Consider the following 14,115-nt stretch of genomic DNA (forward strand, 5'->3'; position numbering starts at 1 on the left):
GCACATGCGAGGAGCATGTGATTCTAGGTCTCCTGGCAGTGTGTTCCCTGTCTTTATTGAAAGCTTATTTTTAATTATTTTTAAAAACTAATAACCAAAGTGCACCTTTCATTGCTATTAACTGCATGCATACTGCTGGGTAACAGATGTGTAGAACGTTTTAATCTTGCCAAACTGAGGAACAAGTAACTAGACAGTCATTTCATTGTCTCTCCTCCATCCTCCGGACTGTTCCCAGGACTTGTTTGTTTTTTGTTTAACATTAAAATTCCAGGATGTTTTATTACAAAGGTGAATGGACATTGATCCTTGAGATGGGCTTATTGGTAGGATTTCTGGTATCAAACAGGGGCAGCAACAAGCAGGGTTGGATCATACTGGATGAGGGTATCTTTGATCTCTTTTTTTAGAGGCTCATCTACATACTTTTGATAAGCCACCAGGGCTTTAGAAATGGGCTATAGGATGGCATAAATTTGGGTCACAAGACCACTGCACTTCACATAGACCCAAGTATCCACATCAGCAAATTGCTCCTTTCCCAGAAGCAGAAGGGTCTTCAGAAACATATACTACACTGAGTGGCTTGATTGTCTCCAGGGGGCATCAGTTTGCCTTGATAGGCCATTATTTCCCTTTCGAAGTGCACCACCACTATGGCTGTCTTCTTGGCTCAGACCTGCTCAGACTGCAGTGGACCCTTGGATGTCATAGGTGCCACTATGAGCCTATTTTTCTCATTTTGACTGGCCTTTTGCACTTAACATAATACATTTAAGGTTCATCCATGTAATGGTGTGACAGACTTGTGACATGATTTCATTTTTTAAAGCAGAATAATATTCTAGTGCATGTGTGTATCTCATTCTTCTGTTTGTTGTGTATGAGTGTTAATGTTTGTGGGTGCGCATATGGGTGTGCATGCACATGGCTGTGCACACATGTGTGTGCATGTGTGGAGGACAGAGATCAACCCTAGGTGTTTGTCTTAGTTGGGGAGGAAAGGGCTCATTCTGCTTATACTTCTAGATCACAGTCCATCATTTGAGAGAGAAAGCATAGTATCCCCAGCAGGGCTGGGACCTGTAGGCAGGAATTGATGCAGAGGCCATGGAGGGGTGCTACTTACTGGCTTGCTTGCTCTGGCTTGCTCAGTGTGCCTTTTTACAGAATCCAGGACCACAGCCCAGGGCCACAGTGGGCTGGGCCCTCTCCCATTGATCACCAATTGAGAAAATAACTTACATCTGGATTTCATGGAAGCATTTCCTCAACTGAGGCTCCTTTATCTCTGATGACTCCAGCTGCGTCGAATTGACAAAACTAGACAGTCCAGTGTTATTCTTCAGGTGCACATACCTTGTTTTTTGAGACAAAATCTTTCACTGGTCTAGAACTTGACAACTGGTCTGATAGAGCCCTGTTGGCCTAAACTCCCCAGTGCTAGGATGACAAGTCCGCACCACTGTTTTGCTTGCTTTTTAATGTAGGCTTTGAGGATTGAACTGAGGTCTCCTGCTTTCAGATTTCGTTTATCTGTTCTTCCATTGGTTTATTGGGTTTGTTCCCATTTCTTGACTGCTTTGTTGAATGTTGCAATAAGCAGGATGTGTAAACTTCACATTTGTGCCTCTGTGTTATTTTCCAGACATAGAATTTCTATACCATGTGGTGGTTCTGGGTTAGAGTTTTGAAGAACTTCATATTGTTTCATGTGCTGAGGTCATTTACCTGTCTCCAGTAGTTTAAACAAGTTGCAGGTCCTGCATATCCTTTACGGGAGCTTTTATAAGATGGTTTAAAAAAGGGAGTAAAGGGAGGCTGGGGTGTAGACCAGTGCGTTCCTGGCATGCCCAAAGCTATAAGCTGGACCCTCAGTATCACAAACTGGAAGTGACTGCTTATGCCAGTAATCTTAGCACTTGAAGTTGAGAACAGGAGAATCAGAACTTCTGGGTCATCCTCAGCTACACAATGCGCTTTAGGCTAGCCTTTGCTACTCGAAAGCCTGTCATTAATAGAAAGGCATTGTTATGGTTTCAAATCATGTTTTTCTGAGTAGATGGTAATTTAAGAGACAAGTTCCCTCAGGACTTCCTAAGAACAATGCAGGCAAGGTCAGGTCAGTATAGAAAATTGATCAAAGGGATCTTTGAACAGTAGGGTCTGTTAGGGGCTATGTTCTCAGCTTTGCTCAGCATGCTGAGATGGAAACGGATAGTGTGGTAGTCTAGGCCTCAGTTCTTTCAGCTGGTTCAAGTTCAGCAGTAAGGGACACAAAGATTATCTCTGTTACTTTAGTTGGTTGGTTCTCTGCCGGTGATGGATGCTGGAAGGTAGATGGGAGAGAGGATTATGAAGAGCTTTCTAGAATTTCAGTTCCTGGGCCTACCTTGCTGATGGATTTCTGTGAGACATGTCTGCCCCTTCCTTTCTCCTCAGCTTCCTGTACTTTCCAGACTGTGCTGGCCATGTGAAAGGGACAACAGGAACCAGAAGGCCTGCTTCCCAACCTCATTATGCCAGTAACTTAGTTTGTATCTTAGTGTAAAAGCTTGTATCTCACCTCATTTTTATAATCTGTAGATAACATGATTAGCTTAGATTGTGGGCTTTGAAAAGGAACCTGTTATTTAACGTGTCCTTAATAATAATGTGACTTGGGACTGGAGAGATGGCTCAGCTGTTAAGAGCACTGACTGCTCTTCCAGAGGTCCTGAGTTCAATTCTCAGCAACCACATGGTGGCTCATAACCGTCTGTAATGAGATCTGACACCTTCTTCTGGTCTGAAGACAGCAACAGTGTATTCATTTACATAAAATAAATAAATCTTAAAAAATTACTAATGTGACTTAAGTATCCTAAAACAACTAAGAACATTGTATCCCAGAGACCAGAGATTTTTCTTTTTCAGATCTTTTGGGCAGGCTAAGAGTCCATTACACAGCCAGTGTCAAAAGCTGAGAATAGAGTTCACATTTTACTTTTCTTGGATCTTATAACTGGTGCAATTCCATTATTTCAACTAACTAGACAACACTTGTACACAAGAAGAGATAATAATCTAAGACTGTGATAGGTGCCAGAGGGAGGCTGGTGCTTTCTGAGAAGGAAGAAACCATTATCATAGCTGCTGTAATCTGGGAAGCCTTCCTGGAGGAGGGGGAGCTGTAGATTATACATCTACAGATTATAGTTTTGAGCTGTTCTTGAAGGAAAGATCATTACATTACAGACTGAGAGGGGAAGGAATACCAGGAGCAGACTTGGAAAGCTCGAAGCAGGTAGTAGTTGCTGAGTAGGCTGGAGGAGGAGGAGGGCAGGCTGTGTCTGCTGCTCTGCTGTGTCATCCCAGAATCCTGAGGAGGGAAGGACACCCTGACCATGTACTTGTTTAAGGAAGCCACTTTCTTGCTACTTAGTTACTTGAGAACCTATCCTCTTTCAAACTGGAAATTACGTTGCTTAAAATAGGAGAAAATAAAGAGGATTGTGGTATTTTCTAGAAGTGCTCTCAGAGGTGCCTGATAGTATTTAAACCTAGAGCCTGGCTCACACCGCAAAGGCAGCTGTGGGCTTTGATGCTCCTGAGTGACAGGGCCATCCGTGAATTATTTACAGCCTGGACCCAGCGAGTGTCTACATATCAAGGCCCTGTGGGAGGAGGCTGTGCTATCTCACTGAGAAATCATCAGAAGCTCAGGTGCAGGAAGAAAGGACTGCATCCTAAAGACATGGCACATGCTAGCGTGCCAGGGCTACACATGTTCCCTGTCGCTGCAATTGGATCTGTTTTCAAAGAGCAAGAGAGAGTACCTCCTACTTCTAGTTAATAAAACCCCACATTCTCATGTTAGTATGTCACATTGATAGAGATTTGGTTAGACGCAACATTAAAAGCACATAGGAACATAGAGTAGTTGTGTAAGGAAGGCACACACACACACACACACACACACTCTGCTTAGCTCTCTCCCAGAAGAAAGCGCTGATCTGGGTATAGATCCATTTGAAGTGGTGCTTCCTGTTGTTATCACTGTCTCTGCTGCTGCCCCATCACCGCTTGCTGGTATTTGCATCTTCCACACTTCTACCCTTGGAAGAGTGTGCTGCTAGCAGAGGACAAAGTGCTGGTGTAATGGTGTGGTGGGCAGGACTGGTGAAATGGATGGGTTAGCTCTGGTTGTTAGGAGACAAGGCAGTCTGAGACATGGCTCAATGATAAGGCCCCTGTCACACTCCCTTCCATTCTAGGTGCCTGCTTAATGTGGTTTCTTCATCTTTTCTCTTCGTGGTCACTGGAAAAGATAAAAGTGGGTGTGAATACCTGAGGGCAAGGTCAGAACACTTTTAGGAAGAACAGATTTATATCCTGCCTTTTCTGTTTGCTTTCCTTGAGCTATGCTACCCAGGAACAGTGTGTTCTCCTGTCCCATGAATCCCTCCCAAAACTGGAGCCCCATAGCTCTGCACACCAATGTGCATCAGCCTTTCCCCCTCTGTGTGGGAGGAGGTCAAATGCACAACCAAAAATCAGGGCAACAGCAGGCCCAGCCCCTCTTACATTCCTCAGATACTCTCCCATTCAGAGTACTTGGAGGGGAGGGGCCCTGGTTCCAAGCCAACTGGTAGTATACTCACTAGCTTAGCAACTCCTGTTTGCCAAAAGTCAGGGCCTCTGGACTGGGCTTTTTGGATAAGTTTGGCTATGGTAGAAGGCTCATTAACCAGCAGTGCTTACCCAGGACCTTGGCTGCTTCTTACCAGTGTAACTTAACTGGTTTGCTTAGAGGCATTAATATCAGATGCTATGTACTCAGTTCTGCAAGGACCATCATATGAACCAGACAGACAGACAGACAGAGAAAATGGGAAGAATTAGGTTTGTTCTGCTCTGGTATGTTAGGGTATGCTGTATGACTAGATGATTTTGCTTCTGTATGTGTTTGAAGCAGGTAGGAGGAATATGAGAGAATGAGAATGCTTATTCTTCTAAGCAGTAGAGCTAGCAATCACTACCGGTCATGAAGTATAGATATGGCATCCTGGCCCCCAAGAAACATGGGCCTTTTGTAACTTGCTTCATAGTCTGTAATATGGTGTTCATGCTTTGTGAGTTACCGTTTTCTAACTCAAACATTTTAATTAGTGTGTATTTGAACACACATATTGAGGTCAGAGGACAACTTCCAGGACTTGGTTGTCTCTTTCCCAAATGTGGGTCCCTAATACTGAATGCAAGTCTTCAGGCTTGGAGGCAGGCTCTCACTGTTACCTGCTGAGCCATCTTGCCTGTCCCTGAAGGAAGATTTTGAGTGTGGGTTTCTTAATGGTGGATTTAAGCAGAAGTGGGTATTGAACTGTGTGACTGCTTAATGGAGTAAGTCAGCCAGGAGGGGTAACACATTAAGAACCTGGACAAGGCAGAAAGCTTGTACAACAGTCCTAGTGTATAGATGCAGTGGGGGAATGTCAGTACTAATGTTCCTGTTTATTGAAAATAAATGCTCCAGGTAATTGTCTGTGATTATCTGTCACAGGAATGTGACAGTGATGAGAAATGGAAAGCAGCTAGGAGTAGTGACTCACACCTGGAATCCTAGCATTCAGGAGGCTGAAGCATGAGGGTCACTCAGTTCTAGGTCAGCCTGGGCTACAGAGTACAGCCCTGCCTTTAAAAAGAAGAAAGAAAGGGGAGAATTGTAAGAATCTGCTCAGTAATTGTTTGTGTGAAACCTCTTTCCATTCCTTCCCACCTCTGGTCTTGCTTTTCCAAATCCTGGTGTTAGATGTGTACAAATGCCTATCCCATCTTAGCATTTTCAACATCCTCTCCTGGACATCTTTAGTCTTGTTAATGTTTGGGTTTTCAGGAAATGAACATTCAAAGCTTACCCTTTTCATGCTTGCTCTAATGCAGGAAAATCATTCATCTCCTCAACCCCAGGCAGCATAACGGCCCTGAGAACAGAGGCTTAAGCTCACCCGCTTGTATTCTCCGTCACAGTCTACATGCTAAATTCTATAGAATCCTATAGAGTGCAGATCCATCGAGTATGAAAAGAGGAACAAAACCAATTAAAACTAAACAAACCCATTCACACCAGAGCTCTCAAAGTAGCAAGTTTTGTGTGAACTAGTAAAGAATGTGTCTAGTTCAGACCTAAAGGATGATATGGAGGTTTGTTGTGGAACTGCATGAATTTTAGGCTTACCTTGATAGAGTCTTCTGGCTTTTCTAAAAAGCTTTAAAAGTCATTGCTTAGTAGATTAAATAGACTCTAAGAATACTGAAGAAACGGGAGAGTATACTGGACTTGGTCAGTTTGGGGATGAACTAGTTGGTTCTGCTACTCACCAGCAATATAGTCATGGGTAAGGAAAGCACATGCCTTGCTTGTGTGCAAACTTGAGACAACATCATAGAGTTAGTCACTTGAGAAAGTTTATGTGAAACTTTTTTTCAGTTTTTGAGACAGGGTCTTATTATGTCACCTTGGCTGATCTCGAGCTCTGTGTAGACGAGGCCAGCCTCAGCCCCTCAGAAATCCACTTGCCTCTGTTTCCTTAGTGCAGTATTAAGGTGAGCACCACAGCCTAGCTAATGAGAACTTACTGTAATCTACATGAACGATGGTGACTTTATGACCATCTTAGCTACTTTTTTATTGTTATGAAGAGCCACCATGACCAAGGAAACATAGAGAAGAAAGAGTGTGTTGGAGCATACAGTTCTAGAGGGTGAATCCATAACCATCATGGGAGGGAGGGAGCATGGCAGCAGGCAGGCAGGCAGGCAGGCGGCAGGCAGGCAGGCAGGCAGGCAGGGCACTAGAACAGTAGCTGGGAGCTCACATCTGATCCACAAGCACAAGGCATAGAGATAGATGTAATTAGAATGGCTTGGGCTTTTGAAAGCCCACCTCCCGTGTCACACCACTTCCAACAAGCCACACCTCATAATCCTTCCCAAATAGTTCTACCAACTGGGGACCAAGCATTCAAATCTATGAGCGTATAGAGGCTGTTCTCATTTAAACCACCACAATGAACATTCACATACAGTGGTATGTGAAGACTGGTAATTGAGAGTAAAGTTATAAAAAATGAAACCCAAGCTTGGGACACTCATGTCACAGATGAATACTTTTAGGATATATGGAAAATTTTACAACTACAGATTCCAACCTGTTTGGTTTATGGACAAGGACTATGAGAAAGTTAGAAGCCAATACATAAAATTATGAGGTTTCTTGATGGTACTTGGATGTTAGGATGAGCCTATGCACCAAATACTCTGTTCTACTATGCCCTGTTGCTTCTAATTGCTGTCTACAGATCACTACAGCAACCTGGTTGTTTCTTGTATCACAGACACAGCCTGAATGGGCTTTAGTTGTTTTGTTCCTGTAGCTTCCTTGCCAGCCATGTCTGTTTGTATTTTACCTTGGAATCTGGCTGCAGTTACAAAACAGGCACAACCATTTATCAGAGTTGGCCCGTACTTGGGTGAGCAATGGCAGTTTTTTTAGATGAGAAAAAAAAAATGGGATAAATTAAAATTGCACAGTCTGTTACAACAGAAAGCTGGTTAAACACTCTGAAAACTCTCCTTTAACACTCCCATGGACATGCACATTTTCCTGCAATTGGTTAGGGTCTTGGAGATTCTAATTCTGAGGTAACTATAAATAAGACTGAGGGTAAGACTCTGGAACCTTTTGTTTTATTCAGGTACAGCTAAGCTCCCTTCGATGTGCTGGTTCTTCAGAACACCTTCATCGCTCCCCTGACGAAGGGTGTGCCTCCTCTTGGTTAAGGCTGATGGCTCAACCTTGAGCTATTCACTCACCTTTCCCTTCCTACCTATGCCAACTCAGGACTAGCTGAAACGTGAGCACAGACATCAGGCTTGACTGGGCCCTACTCAGAATCTCTTTTCGTGGCTCCATTCACATGTCTCCATCACCCCTTCTCTGTTCATTCTAGTAACCTGGATTTTGCTGGTTTGGACCTGTTGCTTTAATCCACCCCTGGCATACTGTCTCCCTTAAATCCCTTTTGCAGCATTTGATGGTGTCTGTCTCTATTCCTCCTTGGGTGTCCTCCCTTCTTTATTGTATTTTCACTCCCTGGTGTTTTTTCTCTTCGGTTTGGCTGTCTTGGGGCTAAGTTCTAGTACCATTGAGCTATACCTACAGTCTTCCACTGTTTTCTTTCCCAAGACCATACCTTCCCCAGACCCCTGCTTAGCTTCTTGCCTTATTCCTCCCTTCCTAGGTGTAACTCCACCAAATCCACTCTTGCCCTTGTACTCCAGAGTCAGTCTGCAGCTTTGACTTCTACTTCTCCATCCCTGACCACTGTGGATGTATCACCTGGTGACAAAGAGTTGGCCTGTCAGAAGAGGATGCTCACCATCCCTTCTTTATACCTCCTAGCCAGCTCGAATGCTAATCTTTCTGGACTATCCTTTGATTGTCTTGTACTTGATTAGTAACCAAGTTCTGCAGGTGAACTCTTCCATCAGTCCATTCCTTTCTAATCCTATTGCCACACCCTAATGGGCCCTTTGACCTGGACAGTTGCAACAATCTCTCAGGTGTCTTGCTGCCTTCAGTCTCTCCTATCTTCCAGGTTAATCACTGATAGAGCCCAGAGCAGACTATGTTCTCCTCTGGCTCAAAATTTTCCAAGCCCATGCTTGATTCTAGCTTGCTTTCACGCTTCTCTTTCTTTGTGGTGCAGCTGGCCTGTCACACTGCCTGTTGTATTCCTTTGGTGGTTACATGAAGAAACCTCATCTTCTCTCCATCATGCTGGTTGTCTGTGTTTCAGGAACCAGTCTAGATGTCAGCATTTCCCTAGGGTTCTGACCCTTCTTAGCTAGGTGTGGCCTCCTTGTTCTCTGAAATCTTCGTGTTTTCTTAGTATTTGACTGTTTGCCTATAATTTGTCCCATACCCTTTGTCTAGGAACTCTCTAGTTTTCTTCAAATCCTCTAAAACAGCAATGTGTGCAGTAAATACAGTCCAAACTGGCTATACTCTACTTTTTCCCAGCCACTGAGTTAGGTCAGGTGGGCCTTCAAAGTTGTCTCCCATTTTTACTTGGCCCCATGCCACCAAATGGATGTTTCTGTGAGTTGCTAAACCCTTCTTCAGCCTCATTGCATTCATGGCTCTACGGTTTTTCAGTTTATGCTTTTAAGGTTTGAGTGTGGCTACACTAGTTCTCATCTTTCCATTACACTGTATAGAACCTGGCTAATTAGAAAGCTTGTTTAATATATATTCCCATACTAATGAGAGCTGAAAAGGATGATAACTGAGTGATGTAAAAATTAAAAAAACAAAAACAAAAACATTGTTGGATGGTAGATAACTTTGCAATCTTGTTTTCTATGCTATAACTGGACACTCAGAGACACTCACCGCATCATTGGCATATTTAACAGTGAAGTAGGGTCTGTTAAAAAGATCCCCCTTTTAAATAATTCCCCATGATACTTTGTAGTCTTGTTGTGATGGGAGGCAGAATGTAAGGAAAGGTGAGCTTGGAACAGTACGGGCACTTTCACATCCAACTTCCGTGGTTTTGTAGAGATGGGTATTATTTCTCATTATTAACAGCCAAAGTTGAGAGTCCAGGGGTTCTTAAGACCACATAATGAGGAAGCTTGCTTGGCTGTCTCCAAAATTAAGTTTTGAGAATCCTAGACCAAGTGTGTCTTCTAAGACCTAGCATTTCACAATCTTGCTAGCTTCAGTTACCATTGGCAGAGACAGGAGGGCTTTAGAATATGTTCTACATCATGGATGTAAAAATGTCTTTTGGTTGGGCCTGACTTGGGAGCCAAAAATTGACAATGTAGAAATTAGAAACACAGCTGTGTGGCAAACAGGAGCTGAGATTGTTGAGGGATGAACGGCTAACAGTCTTTGCATTATCTCTGGCCCTGGCCTGCCCCTACCTCCCCCTTCGGTGCACACTGGAATCCTTTAGGAAGGAGATTTTGAATTAGAACCTTGCAGTATAGAGCTGGTAACCTGGAACTTGTTAGGTGCAGACCAGGTTAGTCTCACTGATTAGTCTTCCTGTCTCCACAGACCGAAGCATTACCACACTGAAATTACCTTCTGTTGTGATGGCTGCAGGGTTCCAAGCTGGAAGTGCCAAGTTTATTACAGGCATGCCAGTTGTAGTGAGGGGAAAAGTAGGAAGAGGATAGGACCAGGGTCAATTATTTCCCACGGATATATTTTGGTCACATCATTTTCTACATAGGATTTCTTTTTGGTAGAAGGAGGTGAGAGTAGCAACTAGAGAGAACCAAAACTTGAGAGGCATCAGTAAACAAATCAAAGTTTTGAAGGTGATTGCTGTTCTTTTCCACAGGAATGTAAAGTTCTCAAGACCAGTAATCCTTCCTCCCACAATGCCTTGCACCACAGTACTCCGATAAATCTTCCTTTCATGGAGTTACTAACGGGGTGCATCACCTCAGAAATGCAGTAATGGCAGAGATTGTCTGCTGAGAAGGTTCTTCAGAGGGCCTCGTTCTCATTTTTGTGGGCTGTACCCTACAGGGTGCCTACACTGACTTTGTTTGACTTAAGGTGGCGCCGGGTTGGGCTGTGCTTGCAGTTGGCGCCCGCGCAGTGGCTGCCTGCGCCCAGGTACAAGGCGGCTTGATCTGCGGGCTCTGACCCGCCTCTGGGCCCTGCACCCCTTTTCGAGTGATAGTAATCGTAATCGGATACTTTTCTGTTAGGCGGGGCCACCCAACTGAACATTGTAATTCCAGCAGCTTTGTGGGACCTGACCGCGCGCGCGGGTTAGGGTCTGCAAGGTTGGCCTGCGTGCGCCCTTCCGCATGGTTCGGCCAGCGTTTCCTCCACTGTGCTGTTATGCTAATCAGGTGACATCACCACGCAGCTCACCGCAGCTCCCGATTAAATTACAAACCGGCAAGCGGGGTGGGGGCAGACGGGCGGGAGGTGTGCGCTGCTCCGTGAGCAGGAGCCCAGCGTGCTTAGGGTTGGCCATATTTAAAATATTTTCCAATAAGATCCTGCCTCCTTCCTCCTTTTCCTCCTTCCCTCCTCCCTCCCGGGTAATTTATTTCTAGCTTCCAGGCAAGGGCCACACAAGGAAGGAAATCCACAGGGGATTTGATGCCGGGGTGGTAACTCCACTAGGCTAGGTTGGATACTGCAGCCAACTTCCTATCAGATCACCCTGCACCTATTTCCGACCCGACCGGAATGCGACTGGCTTGAGGTCCAGCCCTTTCGCCTGGGCGGGAGCAGAGCCGCGGAAGCTGCTTGGAGTTGGATGGGGGTAGGAGGGGGCTGGAGCGTGAATCCTACGGTGCTGCTGGCCTGGGCCTTAGGTCAGGCATAATGGAATTGCAGAGGACATCCAGCATTTCAGGGCCGTTGTCGCCGGCCTACACCGGGCAGGTGCCTTACAACTACAATCAACTGGAAGGGAGATTCAAACAGCTCCAAGGTAAGGCCGCTGCTAAGGGCCAGGCCTGCTTGCGGGTGTTCCGACAGGATCCTGGGTGCTTTTTGAAGGTTTATTTCTGCCGTACGGTACACGACCCTAGTGAAGATAGCAGCCACAGGGCCCCAGGTTGACTGTGAGCACCTAATTAAGCCATTAAAGGAGGCAGTTGCTCACAGTACTCCAGGCTCTAGATTAGCCACCATTTGGAGTCTCTCCAGTACCTACCTTTTGGTTCTAGGCTCTAGTTGTCAGGTATCCTACTTTCTGTTGTATGTTGTACACACACACACACACACACACACACACACACAAACACACACACACACAGAGAGAGAGAGAGAGAGAGAGAGAGAGAGAGAGAGAAGAGAGAGACAGAGAGAGAGACAGAGAGAGAGACAGAGAGAGAGACAGAGACACCATTCGGGATGTTAGGAGATTAATGTTAATAGATCCATTAGTATGCTTTTATTTCAGCTTGCTTCTTTAACTCTCAGCCCCAGCCCCTTACCTCTGGGAGCACTTAGAGGTGTAAAGTGCACTGCTCCAGACCTGGTCCTATAGAACAATAGCAAAGGGAGGAGGAAGTGGTCTTTTTGTTCCTAAGTCCTTGATAAATTAGTTTTCGTTCCTAAGCCTAATTTTAACTCTTGATGTATTGTGTTGGAGGACAGCTTTCCCATTAATTTGGTGGGCTATGTAATTTACAATAAAAGCCACTTATTGTCATTCCAGGGCTATGAGTAGGATTAGTTGGATCTCTTACAGACATTTTCTAGAGTCTGTGCCAGGCTCAAAGATTTAAGGCATCCAGTATTTTGCTGCACATGTTTTTCTGGAGAGCAGGTTACTGGAGCAGTAGTGTGCTGTTTCTGCTTGTAGCCCTGGGCTGTTTCTGACCAGTCAGCATGCCTTGGTCTGCGACTCAGCCTATACGTGACTAAAAAATAAAGGTCTGTAGCTGAAAATAGAGCTTGCACTTGGAAGCCTGTAGAATCTGGTAATAGGTAGGAGTAGCTCTAGTAAAGAATATCCAAAGACTGTGTGTCTCTTATTTTAACTCCGACCTAAATGAGGAGGTATGGGAGGAAGCATCTTGGTCCTCGTATGTTTTCATTGGAAAGTGGCGATACCTGTCATTCATTGATTTACTTTTCTTGTAAAGTATTTTGACAGCATTGACTTGTTTTGGAAAATGAGGCATAACAGGATGTGATTTTTAAACATTTGCTAGATGTTGCTGCATTCTTTCAGCGTCTGGCCAAGAGGTGGGTTATTAGCACTGGGAGATCAACTGAGCCTTTAGTTGCATCTCTGAGTCATTGAAAGTGGAATTTGCTTTCTTGAACATTTAGGTGAGTGAGCTTGCAAGTAGTGAAATAGAAAACATATCATGTTCTAGGATCCATACACTTCTAGAATCAGAAGAACTCAGAATGCCCCCTTTCCCCTTGACCTGGGCTCTCTAAGGAGAAGCACTTACAGGATTCAGTCAGAAAATTCATAATTTTCTGTTTCTAACCTGTCCATGCTGTGTAGTGTCAGTAAAAACAATCAAACGGTAGAAAATATAAAATGAGCTGGGCAGTGGTGGTGCACACCTTTAATCCCAGCGCTTGGGAGGCAGAGGCAGGCGGATTTCTGAGGCCAGCCTGGTCTACAGAGTGAGTTCCAGGACAGCCAGGGCTACACAGAGAAACCCTGTCTCAAAAACAAAAAGCAAACAAAAACACACAAAAAAAAAAAAACAACAAAAAGAAAGTATAAAGTGAATATGTGTGGAATGCACTGTCAGACCCACCCATAACAGAAGGCTGTTATTCTAAAAGGGTTAAATGTAGTTGTAAGTTGCTCACTGCTCAGGGTGGAGCTTATAAACAGGAAATGTCTTAACTGTCCTTTTTGGACAAGGAAATGTTTTTTTAAAAATCACATGAATGCCCTCTATTTTAGTTCTTGTGCTTTTTCCTCAAGGAAATATCTTTTAAAAAATGGTGGGGATTAAGTTACATAGTAAATATACCAAATTTTTAGAAGTAAACTTGGTCACTTGCTTTAACTCCAGATAACTTTTTAAATACTGTGGTTTTGAGTTGCATAAGTTTACTGTTGGTATTTCTCTAACAGAAAACCACCTGTGTTGAGGAACGGAAGGGGTGAATTAACTTTCCAATAGGATGGATCACATTAGGGTCACTAACTTCCAACAGTGTCCTAGTGAGAAGGAAAACGGATTGGGGTTTAAACAGTATGAGAGTTTTTATAAAAACCTTTCTCAGCTCCTGACCCCTGGTGTGGTGTTCTGATCCTTGTAGTTCTTGTAAATGTTATTTTTGATAACATAAATTCTATGTGCTGGTATAATTTTATGCATGCTGGGGAGGCCTGGGCATAGTCTTTCTTAGCTCTTGTCACCTAGTGTATGGGATGTTTTGTTGATTTTTTTTTTTTTAATGCCCCCATATGAATTTATATACTTGGTATATATGTCTGGGATGTTTTGTTGATTTTTTTAATGCCCCCCCATATGAATTTATATACTTGGTATATATGTCTGGGATGTTTTGTTGATTTTTTTTAATGCCCCCCATATGAATTTATA

At 44.0% G+C, this 14,115-nt stretch overlaps 1 protein-coding gene across 7 annotated transcripts in view; it reads left to right on the plus strand.

Moving 5' to 3' along the window:
• Positions 1-14,115, plus strand: part of Sptbn1 (spectrin beta, non-erythrocytic 1) — a 169,275-nt gene that overhangs the window by 56,505 nt on the left and 98,655 nt on the right. For 2 of the 7 annotated variants that reach the window (XM_029545480.1, XM_021211375.2), the window contains exon 1: positions 10,988-11,516. The exons of the other annotated variants lie outside the window; for them this stretch is intronic. In XM_029545480.1, coding sequence (XP_029401340.1) covers positions 11,408-11,516 — 109 coding nt within the window. In that variant the 5' untranslated portion in view covers positions 10,988-11,407. Of the gene's footprint in view, positions 1-10,987; positions 11,517-14,115 lie in introns of those variants that run through there. 7 annotated transcript variants of the gene reach the window in all.

This window comes from Mus pahari, chromosome 13, assembly GCF_900095145.1.
Source record: "Mus pahari chromosome 13, PAHARI_EIJ_v1.1, whole genome shotgun sequence".
NCBI classification, from domain to species: Eukaryota; Metazoa; Chordata; class Mammalia; order Rodentia; family Muridae; genus Mus; species Mus pahari.